Consider the following 17903-nt stretch of genomic DNA (forward strand, 5'->3'; position numbering starts at 1 on the left):
ACAGACTCACTCATTTGCACATATTTTATGCTCTTCTTCTTCTTCTTCTGTTCCTCTGTTTGGCCTTTCTTGTTTTGGCAAACTTCTGGCCAATTTATTTGTCTTGTGTTTTTCAACCCCTGTTGCGACCCCACGCTTCTGATCGGCAATTGTTCTCTCAATTAAATACATCGCCCGCTGAATAAAGAAAATGTATTATTATTATTATTATTATTACATTAAATTGCAAGTTTAATATCATCAATGATGTCTGAACATGATAGTTGAATAATCAGTGCTCTAAGAGTAAGACTTTTGAAAAGACAATTTTCAATAACTAGGGGTGTGCAGGACAGAATTTTCTGGGACGAAATAGGGAAATTTTCGAAATTTCCCGAAGCTCTGAAGATCTCGAATTCTACACGTCATCGGGTGCGTTCCGAAAGTCTTAACGAAACGAACGCATTAAACGAAAATAACTGGGCTCGTGAATCTGGTGAAATCATGGGCCCGTTCCGTAAGTAGCACGAGTGGGACAGTAAGTTATGGTAACTGACTGTCCCATAAGTGCTTCCGTGCGTTTCGTGAGGTTCATTATGCTGTCCCAAAAGTCGCATTCCGTGCGTTTCGTGCAAGAACGAAATTCACCAAACGCACGGGCCAGGAGGCTGGTTTGTTCCGTGAGAATCGTCTGCTCCTTGCAGACAAAGCGCGTTCAAACTGCACTAGTTCGGAAAATGTATTATGATTTTAACAGAGACCGATATGAAGCAACATTTTACAAGATGAGTATATCTTGACCGTTCTTAGAATGTAATTAAAATGAGTATCAGTGTCCACCGTAGAGTTTATTTTTGCCATAAGGACATTCCTTCCGCTGACGCCATGCAGAAACTTTCTCTAAAGAAAACGCTGTGTCCCATAAGTCTGTAAAATAACGGGTTTCACCAGATTCACGAGCCCAGTTATTTTCGTGGAATGCGTTCGTTTCGTTAAGACTTTCGGAACGCACCCTATAACTCGTTTAACGCGTTGAACTCGTGCGACTTTCGGAACGGGCCCATTTTCACTTTAAGCGATTTCATTAAGCGATGCATTTCTGGAATAAAAACTAACAATTTCCGATAAGTTCCAGAAATTTACAATGCAGAAAACGTCGAGAATTAACGCCTTTTTAAAATTACCATTCGGTATTTCCCACCTGCTCTGGATCCCGAAAAGTCGGGATCGGGAGGGGAATTTTATTTTTCTCGATCCCGGTCCCGACTTTTCTGGATCCCGCACACCCCTATCAACATCAGAAAAGATATCTGAACTCAAAGAAGCCTTAAAATTTAGCCCGACCCTGTGGCCGAGTGGTTAGCACATCGCGCTGCGACGCCAAGGGTCCCGGGTTCGAATCCTGGTCGGGCTTGGTTGTTTGTGAATGTCCATTCATCAATTTCATCATTTCATCACTCATCCCCATCTTCGCAAATTAGCCAAGAGGCACAAAACGCGAAGTAAAATAAACTAAATCAAATCAAATCAAACCTTAAAATTTACATAGCACTTTTTTAAGTTACTTGCAATTTTCACAATTTAAGTGATTTATTTTTGAGAATCCGGTCAAGAATAATGCCTAATAATTCCGCGCGACTGTACTTTTATTTTTATAGTTGTTTTTAATAAATGACTTTTTTTCCAAGTGATATAATACGTAGCTAGTAAATATGCTCCTTTGTTTTATATAGACACATTCGTCAAGAATAGTTATTACATAAAATGTTTTTTCATGTCTCATTTGCAACTTCTAGGGTTATCTTATTTACAGATATATTGTAATTTTAAAATTGTTGTTACCAAGAAAAAGAAGGACGAAAATACGAAGGGAGATTATCTGCTTAATACAATGAACACATACGTTAATATTAAATTATCGGATAGGGCATAATGTCAGTCCTAGTGTATAATAATATATATCATGTAGTTACGCACTTACTACATTTTCCCTTTATAATGTTGGGAGTTTCTTCGATTCCTACCCGCCGTTGAAATACACCATTCTATGATTACACATGCTCGCAATCAGAAAAAGAGAAAAGCATAGTGTAAAAATCTACATTTTTGTAGTATCGACGACCCATGCCAGCTAGAGACGACCCAAATGACGTCAGTTAGCTCGTTTTCGCAACCATTCCGTTGCACTTTAATATATTAATTCGTAGGTTCAGGAGAATGTAATTTTCGGAAACTTATGACTAGCTACATTATCTTAAAGCTTTGCTAAACCCTTTTTTATTATCGATTTACACGAGAAATTCTTACCTTCATTGAAAATAACTTTTGAATAGCCATTCCATCGAGCTCCAATCTAAAGTTTAGGGCAACCAAATGACGAACGAAATTATTTAGGGACGCAACGGGGGTGGCGCCGCCGCCGGAAACGTTTGGCAATGAACAGCCCCATTTTGTTCGAGTTTCGAGCTAATTAAGACAGGATTTGGATTTTACTTCTACGCCGCGGAGACAGATTACCTTAGTCCAAGAGGGGTGCTCGCCGGACGGAAATTTTTTGGTAGCTGCGGGATTCTTTTTTCTTTCAAGCCCGACATTCGGGACGGAAAAATACGCCATTCCCGGCGAGAATAGTTGTGTTCGTTATCCATCATTTGGTTGCCCTAAGCGTTTGATTTGAGCGCCATTCACAGAAATGAAGTATGACTTGTCTAATCGATAAAAAAAGGCGTATATTGTAAAATTTCTTGATAAGTAGCAACCGATCATTTGAAATGTCCCTACTCTTCGGGATCCCAAAGTGGGAATATCATTTCCCGAATTCGACATTAGGACGGGTAATTATTTTTTGATTCCTCTACCCACTTTTCAGAATCCTCCAAACCCAGTGATGTCCCGTAGACTATAAGTTTACGTCTACATGCGTTGTCTACACGTAATCTACGCGTAGATTTCATTAGCTTGAAGTTTACATAGACTACGTAGACAATCTAAAGTGCATTAAAAATTAATTTTCAAGGGTTTCATGAAGGAAAGTGACATTTTCAACTATATTGGTTCCTAACGAACTGAAAATAATCCTATTTACAACAAAAATTATCTTCTCTTCTATTATCAACTATGGAAAAAGATAAATAGTATGCAAAAGAAGCAACAGATGGCAGTCGTGAGGCAAAATTAGTCTTTTTCCCATAAAACACTAGAATATTTCCCATCTTAGGTTATTTCCTAGGTGAGAAATTGTTGGAATTTGGAAGGGAGTGTATGAAAAGTTCTCCTCACACATCAGCAACTGATACGCAGTATAATTTTGTTTTACTTCCACGGCGCCCTTTGCTAAGTTATCACCTTTCGCCATGTTGTTTACATAGATTACGTCATCTACGTGTATAAAAGAGTCTACGTGTAGAATATAGACTATCGTTGTTTACGCGTAGACGCACATCACTGTCCAAACCCCTCGCCCATCGCAAAACATCGCGTCTTCCTTATCGCACAACACTGGAGCAACCTTGTGTTCTGATGTCGCGAGCATAGACCTGCGCACGGGGGGCAAGGGGCAGTTGCCCTCCCTAATCATGGACGGCTGCAGATTCTTTTCCACGGAGGGACGAGCAAGGTATTTTTCCATGGGGCATATTCCCCTATAATAGTGTTGCCTCCTAAAAAAAAAACCACATGAATTTGAAATTATCGCAACCCCACATTTGCATTACAATAATTAATGTCTATTACTATGACTGAAATAAAATTATACGTGTAATATATATATATATATATATATATATAGACCGCGGTCTACCAGTTATCCAAATATTCGTATAGTGGTGTTTTATTTGACTGTATCTTTCGGATCTACATATCTATGTGAGTCAGCGTTCTCTACAATGAATGCGATAAAATCAAAGGAGAGGAATCGATTAACTGATGATCACTTGATTTCCTGCTTGAGAGTAGGAGTAACGTTATATGACTTGCAACATGATAAACTCATTGGCGGAATGCAGTGTCAACAGCGGTGTAGTGGTAAAATAAATAGAACCAGGGCGATCCTTCCCTTCGTTGTTTTCTCATAATATGCATCTTCGTGTCACTAACGCGCATCTTTCACTGCACAGTGAGTATTTTCGTATTCACTGCACAGTATTTCATATATTGAATAAATATTATCGTAACCTTCCAATTTCTCCCATAATGCAGCAAATGCCGAATTCCAATTTGGTTTATAAAAATACAAGAACATTTTGATATGCAACTTGCATATTAATAATGGACATTTCCACTCAATTTTTTTTACAACAATTTTAAAAACTACACCCTGGAAAAATGACCCCTGCAAGTTCTCGCGTTTCTGTGCGTCCAGTTTAAGGCAGAAACGAGACTTCCAAAGTTGCGAGGCTAGCGTTGCGCTGAAAACACGCCGCCGCCATGTTCCTACGTCACTCCTTAGGGAGAGCTCGTTTGTCGTCTGCTTCGAGCGTCCAGTTCCGGATGGGTAGCCCATGGTGAGCGAACACGTGCAGCAGTTTTACAAATCTGTACCGATTTAAATAATGGAAGAAGGAGCGATAGGAGAAAGGAAAGCTATGCTTTGTAATGATCATTCTTCTATGAAATATCCGTGCTGCTCACGTGCAAGATGAATGAAAGGGTTCAGCTACGTGTGTGTTCTCAGGCCATGCGAAAAATATTGCTTATAAAATTGGTTGCTGACCAGACACTCAAAAATATTTTTTAAACTTATATTTATCGATAATTACCGTAACCTATGTAGTGCAAAATTGGAATTTTCACATTCTTCACTTTATTTATAAAGCCTATTTAACTTTCTTTTCCATAAAGCAATTTCAGTTTGTGTTCCATTTCTGTTGCGCAAATTATGATCAACTATTTTTGTGCAGATAAGAGAAAATACACTGAGAAGATTACATTAGTTGCACAATACATATCTATACTTAGTTTATGTATAATTATTACAAGGAAATAATGTGTATAACCATGAACGTATTTAAGGGGGATTCAACGGGTCCAACCCCTCTCTTTTTTTGGTTCACTAAAATTACCAGTTTCCTTGTTCTATCCGCTTGTTCATAAAAAATCCTTCGGACTTATTTCATTCTCTTAAATTAGGGACGTATAGGATGGGAAGGAAATTTCGTAATTCCACTCACCAGATGGGACTGCAGACCAATATCTGCAATTTCCTGATAGTTTCGGAATTTCTGCGATAAGAAACTGCATTGAGACTATCAAATCAGTTATTTTTTCCCCTCGAATCATATTAAAGAAATTTGGTTCTTAAAAACGTAGTGACACAAGATGAACAGAAAAGTATCAATACTTCGTGACTACAAACACACAACTTTGTCGGGTCAAACATCCCCTCCCCCCTGCCCCCCAAACAAGCTTCCGGCCATCAGTGTCCTGGATTTTCACTTACGAAATAAAGCAACCCTAATCATACCAAAAGTTGATCCATCCCTCCCCAACGTGAACTATATATACGCCCATGTGTATAACAATATCCCATACTGAAATGGTACGATATAATTATTTTGAATTTTGTACTGCGAAAAAAGCCGCCTCATCTCGTTACCCCGAACGCATTAATTGGTTGGTTCACAACTTCACCACTAATGATCCTATCGAGACGAGACATGACAACCTTGGTCTCGTTCTCGTTGAGAGTTGTAAATGTCTGTCTCGTGTTTATTTGTAAATGTCTCATTGACAGTCTCGTCTCAATTTATAAACATCCGTCTCGGTTTGGGAGGGCAATTCTCGTTCTCGTCTCAAGTCTAGAAAAATATAGAATTAACAACGTATGCAGAGGCTTATCATTATAAATACAAAGAAAACCTTTCTTAATATTTTTTTATTATTAATTATTATTTTCTTTTGACTCCTTGTTTCGACGGTACAGCCCTCGAAAACTAAATATTATCCTGCTTATATATGCAAACCAAACTGCAGATTCAGAATTACCAGGAATGAACTGGCGTTGTAATTATTATACACAAAATTCATGATTTATCTGAGGAAGTCGCATGTTCCAGGTTTGACTCTCGACCTGGGCATGACTGTTTCCTTGTGAGTGACATTTCATTGAACTGGAAATTGTTACATGGGAGGATGTTTGCTCGAGACTTTGGGGACAGCTAGGGGGATGCTTATATTGTTAATGTTAGTGTTGCTCATGAGACGAGGCATGTTCCGTCTCGTCTCATAAAAGGAGATGGGACAAGTGAATGTTTTCGAAATGAGATGGGACAGAAGAAAAAGTTCGTCTCTTATCATGGCAGGTTGGGTGATACTTAGATTGTGCAGTTGGTGGTAGTGTGTGTGTGTATGGGGGGGGGTGTACTCCTGCACCCCGACTTCGAATACAGCTTGTAGTTATTCATCTTCATTGTAGCGATTAGCCAAAAGTGGGAAGAAATGTGATGTTAGAGATGATAATTAATAAATAAATTATATTAAATTAAGCATGCGTTCTCATCGTTGCGGTTAAACAAAGTGAACGGAAAAGCGACGTAAAAGTAGGCTAAATACAAAAATTTGCAATATATATATTAACTGAAGAAAACTGTCATTTACTGCAGGAAATTTAAAAACTCACCGTACCTTTTTATACCGTATCACCTCTTATATTGCAGAAATTGGCGTGTAAACCAGTGCTCTAAACGTATTATCTTAAAATTTGCGAAGAAAATATTATGACGAAAATAATTGTAATTCCAGAAAAGGCATTCCTATAACATTAAGTTCTTGCCAGTCAGAACCAACCTATGTATTCGCAATGAACAAGGCTGTTCACGTATTCAGCCATTGACTGTTACAAGGTTTGCTTTGTCACCCTAATGGGAAAACCCTCTATCGAGTGGCTAAATTATAGTAAATACTGCTATACTGCTAGGGCATAATTCATCTCCAAGAAATGAAGCACAGATTTTGCACTGGAAGTTGCAAGATACTTGTTTTACACAGTAACAAGTGAGTTTGCTGTCGCTTCCGCGGCTCATGCTAAGTTGACGGGACGAGCAGAAGCTATGCCTGCACGCATTACTATGTGATGACGTATGAGGACATTGTGTCTGTGGAGAGGACGTTTTCAAATCCGTGACGTAGGAGGTAGATTTCAGCGGTGTTTGAAGGCGTGTTTCTCGAGAACCGAAACAAATATCGCCGAGATATTTTGCACATCTCATGTTTGTGTCATTATCTGTAAAATGAATGGATTTAAAACGTTTTTCATGTCAAAGTGGAAATGTCCATTTAAAAAATGCGAAATAGAGGATAAATCAAAGGTTAAAGTAATAATTGTATCAGCGAAAAAACAAGAACAATATATTTAAAGCTATATATGTAAACCTCATATTTTCTTATTTAATAAACGTGTGAGAGAAAATTTATTATCTTCGGAACTTAACTTCAATTAACTTCTTCATTTCAGATGATATGTGTTTAATTATTTCGGTACTACTAACCGCACATCAAGCCCATTTTACCTTTGCAAAATGATTAGATCCTTATGATTAGAACCCGGAAGTTCAGGCATTTATTTTCGTTAAAATAGGCAGGCGAAAAGGCATTTATAATGTGGAAAATTGGCACTATAAATGAAAAAAAGGTATATTTGGAAGTCACTTACTTTATCTATAATTTCTGGCAAAATGTTAAAATCTACATTGGGAAGAGCATTTCAATTTTCTCCGTCTTGATTGCACATAACTACAAGGTGTTTTTTAAAGTTCTCAACATTCATTGATGGTCGTCTGTCAGAGAGAATGTTTTCATTAAAAAAATGATCTTTCTACTTCGACAGAAGTTATTGCAGCATACATAAAACAAGCTAATGTAGCTGGACTCATTTCGGTAACAGCATTTTCATCTTTTACAATATCACAAATTGTTTTCAATTGTTTCAAGTCCTCATTTGCACTCACTACCCGTTTGCACTTTTCCGCAACAGATGACCCCTTTTCTCCTGGCACTTCCATTTTGCTGCATAGATTCCTAGAAGATTTTCATGGATGGTATAAGAGTCTCACCTCTTTACTCTAGCTTTGTAATTGTCTCTGGCAATGCACCATAATGTGCAAAAATAAACGACAGTTCATTCTTCAGTTCGGAATAGCACAGCAGTTTTTTCACTTCACGAATTGAAGCCGCTTCATTTTCTAAAGGAGCATCGATCACCTCACTGATTTTTTTCAAGGTTGTTAGCATAATATCCAAGTTCCCCATCTCGTCAAGACTGGTTGCGGAGGTAAACTAAGTTCAGGCGCAACTTCCTGAAATTTTCGGGCTCGAGAGGGAGATTTCAGAAATATCTTCTTTGTGTTCGAAATCAACCTTTCCATTTCTGGGTGCAACACTCTAACTTCTTAGGCGATTCTGTGCATTGCGTGGGCTACACATGTGATATGAAGCATGTTCGGGAAGACAATTTTCAATGCTATGGCAGCCATATTCATATAAGGAGCTGCATCACTGATAAAAAGTAACACGTCATCATGATGTACACAATCTGGCTAGAGCAGAAGTTGGGTATTTGAATATAACTGAGCTATTGACGAACAATTGGCTCTCTCTAGTTGTTCTGACGTGAGAAGAAATGACGAGCATTCTCCACATGTTGGTGCCATATTTCCTAAGATGATGTTGGCTATGTAGCGTTCCATAGCGTCAGTACTTTCATCTATTGAAATCCAGATCTTCTTTCCACCAACTTCAGCACGAGATCTTTGCAGAGCTTCTTCGTAGCAGACGCTTAAATATGTTTTCCGCAGACTAGATTCCGACGGCACCGTTTCTTTAGTGTATTTCTCCAGGAATTTCCTCAGTGACTTGTTTTCCACTTTCCAGAAAGGTATTCCTGCTTCCCTGAAAGCTTTGCACAGTTCAAGAGAAAACTGAGTAAGATTGCCTGTTGGATGAAGTGCCCACTGTTGAAATTAGGGATATCTTCTTCTGTACGATAATTTTAGCAGCTGCAGATTTATATTTTGCTGTTGACACATGCTGAGATATAAAGTATTTTTTCTCATGGTTGATTGTTTTTTCACATATCTTGCAGAGAAGAATAGTACCGTCTGTCGAAAATGTGCTTTCACCAAATTCACGCACGTAACAATGGGTGCGTTCCGAAAGTCTTAACGAAACGAACGCATTCAACGAAAATAACTGGGCTCGTGAACTTGGTGAAACCAGTTATTTTACAGACTTATGGGACACGCTAGGCGAAAGCGCAGGCGCAGCGTTTTGTTTAGAGAAAGTTTCCGCATGGCGTCAGCGGAAGGAATGTCCTTATGGCAAAAATAAACTCTATTATGGCCACTGTTACTCATTTTAATCACATTCTAAGAACAGTCAAGGCATACTTATCTTGTGCATGTTGCTTCATATCGCTTTCTGTTAAAATTATAATACATTTTCCGAACTAGTGCAGTTTGAATCCATCAGCACGCGCTTTGTCTGCAAGAAGCAGACGATTTTCACGGAACAAACCAGCATCCTGGCCCGTGCGTTTGGTGAATCTCGTTCTTGCACGAAACGCACGGAATGCGACTTTTGGGACAGCATAATGAAACTCACGAAACGCACGGAAGCACTTATGGAACGGCCAGTTACCATAACTCGTTTAACGCGTTAAACTCGTGCGACTTTCGGAACGGGCCCTATGTAACTTACCACTTAATGGCACACTAAATTTTGGCATGATGACAACAAGACGATCCTTTCCCTCCAAAGTGCAGAACTAAACTAAAGATAGAGAACTTGATTGTGGAATCCATGCAAAGGCCCTTGGGCATTAGTGCTGTTTCTTGTCAATAACCTCCTGACACGGACGCTGGACGTGATGACGTAATTGTGCAGGTGTTCTGCAACAGGTTTTCAGCAGTCAATCATGTACAAGGAAATGTTAACGGAAAGGCAATATCCTAACTCAGCATGAAATACTTTTTTCTCACACTTTATCCTTCAGCAATGTTGAAACATGCATGAGTTCAATATTACTTAAATAAGGCGAAAATTATTCACATAATAAACGGAAGTAAAATAAATGCCAATATTTTTTGGGAGAAAAATAATTTATATACACATTTTTTTTAAAAAAAAAGAATGGTCAAATTTCATTGAAAAGGGCAAAAAAAAGGGCATTATAATTAAGAATAGGCAGTGGGGTCCCAAATAGGCAAAATAGGCAAAATGAAAAGGCTTCTAAAGCATTCGAAACAACATAAAAAACGTATATCCGGAAAAATTTTATCAATATATTCAGTAGACAACAAGAACCATTTTGCCAAACTTCCGGGATCTACTTATGATCAATGAATGGTCTATCATTCTTAGCTAAATAGTATGAAGTATTGAAGATTTTTTTTCTGTCGCATCAATCAAATGCTCCTCTTGTTTTAAAGTAGCATGTTCAAATTTCTGTTTTTTAGATGCAGCAAGAATTTGTGTTACCTTCTGATGTGCTACAGATAGCTGGTGGGCCGAAATTTTGGTTCTTAAAGACTTCAATGTTGTAGTTTATTCGTGCCATTAAATGAAACTTGACACTTGACCCATTCCTACTTATGATAATCCCTGACTTTTATCAGGCCCTAAATAACCTACGGAGCAACAATCATCACACCCTAAATACCCATTTCTAGCTACCAACCATGTATGTTTTTGCTTAGGCTCCAACCACTGTTGCTCAGACCTTATAGAGGGAAAATCAGAACATGAAACATTACATGTATTGGCTTCATGTTGGAATGTCGCTGTTGTTCGTGCCGTTTCTGAGGTTGTTGTTGCTGGTGTGATGCACTCGGCGAAGGATTAACACTATGTACAGCCAGTACTGCAGAATCACTACAATTGTCACTCACAGTTTTATTTTTTGTTTTTTGTACTTTTTGGAAATAATTTGTAACCTTTGTAACACCTTCTTTTCATTTAGAATAGAAAATCAGAGCACCATCGAAAAGACGTTTTAATCACCTCGAAACTCACAATGCAAATGCTAAAAACAAAAGAATAGACGCAAGTGAGAGTCAGCCACAAATTCTCCCTTTTTTATGCTTCATCGTAATATCGCAACTAAAATTCATTGTTGAGAGCGAAAATGCTGGCGGCGTCGGTCTTAACTTCCATTGTCGACACAATGCAGCCAGCTGATTTATTCTTTCGCCAAAATAACGGTTGCTTTACTGGCTATTCATAACAGAGTAGGTGTATTTTATTATATCAGTTAATATGTTTTCGATATAGGCCTACACAGTGGCAGCGATTGGGTTCTAAAACCGGGGGGGGGGGGGGGGCAAGGTGCCAAAACTGGGGGGGCAAAGACAGTATATTCCCCTTTGTATATAAAGTTTTGCATAGTACGGGGGCCAAAATGGGCGAAAAGTTGGGATCAACCGTCCCCTCGCTCCCCAAATCGCCGCTACTGGGCCTACATATATTTTAAGGAAGACTTTTAAAGTAAAAAATAGTTGTTACAAAAATAAATAACCAGGGCGGTCACAGGGGTTAAAAAAAGTACCGGGGCGGCGTCGTGTCCCGTCCTGGCACCACTACACCCCTGAGTGTCAAGTGTCTGGAAACAAGTGAAATGACTGCTGAAAAGTACAAAATAGTTGTGTAATTTTTTTTACTGATGCCCAGCAACAAGTGAAATACTTTTGTTCAAATGAGTGTTTATGAAAGAATAAAATTGTAGTAATTATGTTTATGTTTTTTTTTTAACCTTCTCATTAAAAGGATGAAAAGATGCTAATGATGAACTGGGGAGATACGGCCTAAAACAGGTTCCAGGCACACAGTGCTGAAGCCAAAACTTATTTAATAAATAAATAAGTAAATACATACATAAAATAATATAATCAATGTCAATTTTATGGTCCTTTTTTAGGCTCTCGTTGTTAGGTCTAATAAGATAAGTAGACCGCCAGTGATTCTTGAAATGTAAATTAGCCCTCAAACCAAAAAAGGGTGGCCACCGCTGATATATAGATTGACATTCGTTTTCCAAGGGGGGTGGCCATCCTTGCACCCCTCTTCCAGACGTCCATGCCCATATATTAATAGTTTCACATAGAAATTTAGTGTAGAGGAATCTATCTTATCGCCGTTATTAAACGATATTATACTCTCAAAGATTAATTTATTGACTTGCTTTATTTTACTTCGCATTTTATCACTTTTGGCTAATTTGCGAACATAGTGATGAGTGATGATATGATGAAATTGGAGTGTCCATTCCCAAGCCGGTATTCGAAACCCTGATCCCTGGGGTCTTAGTGCGATGCGCTAACCACTCCGCCACGGAGGCTAGCTGGTTTGGTTTGGTGTTTTAAGTCCACTTTGCACAGTAAGGCTAATCGGGACTGGACCTACCGTTTAAAGTGGGATCCAAACCACTGTGCCATGTGCCTCCACCGGGAATCGAATCTGGGACCCCTTGATTACAAGGCGACGACGCTACCACTGCGCCATCAGGGAGGCCCACGGGGGAAAGTGGCGCAACCACAGGGACAGGGGTCATTACCCCCAACCTTGGACGGAAATCAATTCTAGGGGGGAGGCAAGGGGAGCAAACATTGAAGTAAAAGGAAGCAAGACTAGCAGAATCTAAGAGTAGGAGGGCAAAAAGATGGAATTAGTTTTTACACATTCCTTGCATTATTTCTTCCAGATGGCCAAGAGAGGGGGGGCAAGAGGGGCAATTGCCCACCTAGATTTGAAATTTTATATATATCAAAATGCAATTTGTAAAATTTTCTTACAGTTTGGTCAAGTTCAGAGCCGCAGTCAGGGGAGTTGGCCCTGGGCGCCGAACGATCTAAATAAAAAACAAAAATGTAATAGAATATGCCGCCCTATTTTTGCACCCTATTAAATCAATATTGTGTTTCCAAAAATGTGGATCTAAATATTTTCTTGCTCGCTTCGGTCGCAATTTCATTGTTTTCTGTAATGCATTGTAAATTACGAGCGAGAGAAGTAAGAACATCTAACTAAGTACTTCAGACTGTTGCTGCTAAACAGTTTTGTCTTAATACATGAACAATTGTTTGGAGGAAAAGGAGCGCCCACATTTCAGAGACAATTTATATCATTTTTGCTGTTGGTTTGTTATGGGGCGGATGAATTGATTATGGAATATATATGCACACACTCACACATTCATCAATGCAATAAAACTAAATGAGGTATTTCTTTCTTTCTTTCCCGACTGTACTTTCATCAAGTCTTTTGCCCCCTAATCGGAGAGTCTACGCACGCATATGGTCAAGAGAGAATTTTAGGCTAAATGCCTCAGTTGTTAGGTCAGCTAGCTAGCTATAGTTCTCTTAGCATAAATAAAAAAAAACAGTGTATTTATGCTAATAGAACCAAACCTAACAGACGCCTAACAACGTAGGCATACCTCACCTGACGTCAGAACTAAAGGTTGCTCGAGTGTTGTTCGATAAGGGCAACCCGTAGACATCAACTTTTGTAACGTTACCAGTGATGCCATCTGTTGTTAACATAGTAGAAAGTATTTTGTCATACGATAATTTGGGAGGAAACCAATAGTTTGTTGGAGGAAGGTGCGGCGGGCTGTAATTTAATTGGTTTGGTGGGGAGTTTCAAAGATACAGCATGGATTCCGCTCAGGTAAAGAGAATAGAGTTATTATCCTCATGTTTGAGGAACACTATTAAAAGCAACGTTAGGTGCAGGTACATGTTGGGTTTAATGGATATTATTGATTACAGCCTATGCCTCCTTGTAGCACATTCGTTAATGTTATAAGCTCTTATCTGTTCGATGATATATATTCACTAAGCGCTATGTAAAGAATCTGGACGGGCATGAATTTAAAATTGTATCTTCGAAGAAAATAACATTGTGGTAACACACTGCTCAAACTTATGCTGAATAAAATGTTCCAATTTGGATATTTTCTGAGTGAGAAGTGTATATGTCACAGTAATGACCTTTTATGTTATAACTTGTAAAAGTATGTGCTCGAGAACGCCCCCTCGTAATTCACCTTCATAACTGTTTTATTCTTACCATGTCTAGTCACAAAATATCCCTCAGTTATACCCAAACCCTCAGTAAGTACCCTCCCCCCCTCCAACTTAACATCTTCCATTTTAAACACTGATTATATCTGACATTATAGCATAATAAAGTACTTTAGCAACAATATTAAGTACAATTTAATTCAAAACTTCTCCAGTGGAATCTGAAATTATTCAGAGAAATAGGTGTGAATTGAAAGTTGACATTTTTTTGTGTCCCTTGCAGTGACCGCCAACCTGAGAAGTGAGGGGGCTGCAGATTCCGGCTTCAAATTTTTGGGGGTCAACTAATACTGACAAAATGCTATTTACTTAATACTTCACTATGGTAAAATGGTAACACTTTACTATACCGGAGACTGATTTCTTCAAATTTACAGGGGAAAGTACTTACACAAATCATTTCCTGTAGTGTTGTTGATGTTCGGGAATGTAGTTTTGATCCATTTTAATGCGAATGCATGTGGTTTTCTATGAAAATCTATTTCCGACGTGCTATTGCTGCTGCCGCCATTTGCTTTCTGCACGAGAGCACAATACGCTCTCGTATTGTCCGTATATGCTAAATTGAACGAGAGGAGTGCTAATGGAACCCAACCTAACAGGCCTAACTTAACCTAGTAGGCATACCTCGTCCCCGTGATGGTTCGTGTGGCTATCGTGAATTTTTGGGCTTACGTCAATGGTTTTTGTGGCTACCCGTGGATGGTTTGTTGGAAATAAGGATCAACAGTAAGTACTCGTTGATGTAAGAAATAGACATTATTTTCGTTAGAAATTCATTATTTCACCTAAAGAAATGTTCCGCAATGCAGAATAGTACGTTAGCAATGTAAAAAATTGCGAAATAAATCATTGATAGGTGTCTCCGGTATAGTAAAGTAGTACCAGTAAAATTTTACCATGACATATTTTAGTCATACCGATAGGTGAATATTTATGTAAGATGTTGCATTCTGTTCCTTCATATACAATACTTTTAGCCACGAATCTTTTATGTCAAATTATATACAATAATTACATTTTTCTTTTCGTAAGCCACCATTTAGTGGAATCATATCACAGACATATTATTCATATTAACAGTACAAAATACACCATAAAAACTACACTCACTATCAACTCTCTGGACATACGTATAAATAATGCATGTAGTGTGATTACTTTTTTGGCTGAAATGAGATTATGGAACCACAGCAAGAAACTATACAATAAGATAAGTCTGTTTTATGGGCAGCTAGTTTATATCCAAAGATTTTGCAAGCCTTTTCTCAATAGAACACTCAACCTCTCATTACCAATCTGATTATGAAGGTAACACTTGATGTGCTGCAAACTGCAAAATGTTCTTTCACATCCAACTGTTAATGGGGTATGCACATTACAATAACACAAGCGTATACAGTTTGTGGAAGGCAATTTTGAACGCTTCAACCATTGCAAGCAGCTGCTGATGGGTCCTTGTTTCGAGTATCTTTTCTGCCTCGTAGAGTGGCACAAGCCTCTAAATCGGGCTCCGAACTGTCCCAGTCACAACAGTAGTGAGTTTTTGTATACTGCAGGAAAATGGCACTTTCTGAATTTATACACCTAACTCCTTATAACACATCACTGTTCTTGGTAATTAGAAATTAGGAGATCAAGAACTGAAAGATAGTTCCTAACTTCACATGTAGCTCTTTTTGCTTTCCCATGCTGGAATTCTGCACGCAAATGAAGTTGTCCACTAAGACGATACTGCAGAAATGATAATTAATTTGCACGGAGACTAATCGGGAAAAGACCTATAGCCTAAAGCTGACCCAGTTAATGAAATGTGTCTCCATCAAGAATTGAATTAAGGACCACGTGATTACTAGGCAGCAGTCTTACTATTAGACAATACTCTATCCCGGACACTCTAGAGCAAGGCTGCACATAATGGTAGAGAAGGGGTGAAAGCTAATTGGTGGAGCGGCACAGTACAAGGTGCTGCACAAGCTGGTAACTACAGCCTTTTCCCCATCCACCAATCCTGCTTCCTCACACTTGTTCATTGCTCGAGCCCTCTCGAGTGATTATACTTGCGCAATGGCTTGCTTTTGTTCGCTTGCTCCAGAGAGTATACCGAGAGGGGGAGAGCCAATTTTAATCTTTCGAATTCTTAGCATTCCAGAATTGGGTAGTTTGTGTATTATTTGATTCATTACAGTCATTTTTCTCTTTCGGATATTTGCAATGGAAACAAATAGGAGAACTAGAATGAGAAACTAAAAAACAGAATGAAACTTGATGGTTATTTAGATGATGAATATCCTCCTACTTACAAAAAAATATTTTTTTCACATCTGGTAGACCTATTCCAAAAAGTAATGATGGGATTTATATTGGTTAGTAGCTGTATAAATTCTTCGTCACTGGCATCAGGGGTCCTGGGTTAGAATCCCAACCTGGGCATCCGTTCTTCATCAATTTCATTATATCATCACTCTTCGCAAGTAGCTAGAAGTGGTAGAAAAGCAAAATAAAATATTTCAGTCAATCAATCTTAGTCACCGTTTGAACCTCCAACAACTAACGAACAATCTCTCATCCACTGAATACATCCACCTACCAGGCAGACATCAAAGTATCATGTTTCGCGAATCATGACTACCCAATTACTTAGTATCAAAGGATTCAGACAGATCTCGTCCTACGATTGTAGAACACTTCGTAATAAAGTAATTTTGCAATCTTACTAAAGTTGAAAATGTACTTGAACATTGTAATGGGCTTTCCCTAATAGAAGTTTTATAATGGAAAATAATATGTAAGAGAACTTTCAGTTTTTTTTTTGTTTTCGGTCAAAATGGATCTTTTTTGTACTGTAAAAAAAGTAGGGAAACATACAAAGTGGGTGTTTATGATACCCACTGGTGCTGTAGATGAAGCTTCTGATACTGAGGAGCAGGCACGTATCCAGAAATTCTTTTCGGGGTGGGGGCTAAACATCATTTTTTTTACAGGGGCATAGATAGATCCTAGCAAGGTTTAAGGTTGATGGTGGCGATTCAGTCCCAAAACGGTGGGGGGGAGGAGGCAAGAAAAGTTTACTTTCTCTTGGTAGACAAAGGTTAGCATTAAAAAGCCATAGTGTGGGGCCAAAAATGGAGAGCAACTGTCTCCTAAATCTGCCACTGTTTAAGCTGCTGTTTTTTTCTTCTTTCAGAACGTGATATCGTTACATTTTGTATCACGTGACTCCTCTGTTGCAATGTACGAACGTTGTGTTTGTGCCGAAACGATCTCAGTATGTATATGTGTGACGGTTTCACGAAGCTGTTATGCAATGGACAATCCATTCGAATGTGTTCTCCCAGGTTTGGATATGATCCTTTATGGTATTGTCGCCTGCCTTCGAAACTTAACCTTCACAAAAATCCTAATTTTCTATCCTTGTGACTTGGATGTTCAAGATTTAGGAAGAATTCAGACCGAAGGCACACACATGTCGTTTGCAATGAGTGACCCAATCAACAGAAACTTTTCACACCGTAGCGGCACGACAGGCTGCACAAGCCTGTGTTCGATTTGTGAAATCCTCAAGCGACACGTATAGCTTGTAGCTTCGGTGTGAAACCTGGTGGGTCAATCTCACTGTCACCTTGAAACGGCAGCTCTTGTTGACCACAGAAGAAAATTATCTTGTCAACCGGTGGGAATGTCCCTTAGTTTTATTCTATCTCCTTTTTCTGTGCTTGTTAATTAAACAGGCAACATCTTACGGTTGGGCATACACAAGAGATGTGCCATGCAGAAATTTTAGCGGAAAATGCTGACTCCACCAGGCATACCGTGCCATTGCTCAACAGCGACAGCAAAAGATCAAGCGAA

At 38.8% G+C, this 17903-nt stretch overlaps 1 protein-coding gene across 5 annotated transcripts in view; it reads left to right on the forward strand.

The window, feature by feature from the left end:
• Nucleotides 1-13492: 13492 nt before the first annotated feature.
• LOC145983978 (synaptophysin-like) overlaps nt 13493-17903 on the forward strand; it is a 43142-nt gene continuing 38731 nt past the window's right edge. For all 5 annotated transcript variants that reach the window (XM_083117212.1, XM_083117213.1, XM_083117214.1 and 2 more), the window contains exon 1: nt 13493-13635. In XM_083117212.1, coding sequence (XP_082973338.1) covers nt 13621-13635 — 15 coding nt within the window. In that variant the 5' untranslated portion in view covers nt 13493-13620. The remainder of the gene's footprint in view (nt 13636-17903) is intronic.

The sequence above is a fragment of the Lepisma saccharinum genome, chromosome 2, assembly GCF_977018435.1.
Source record: "Lepisma saccharinum chromosome 2, izLepSacc3.1, whole genome shotgun sequence".
NCBI lineage: Eukaryota > Metazoa > Arthropoda > Insecta > Zygentoma > Lepismatidae > Lepisma > Lepisma saccharinum.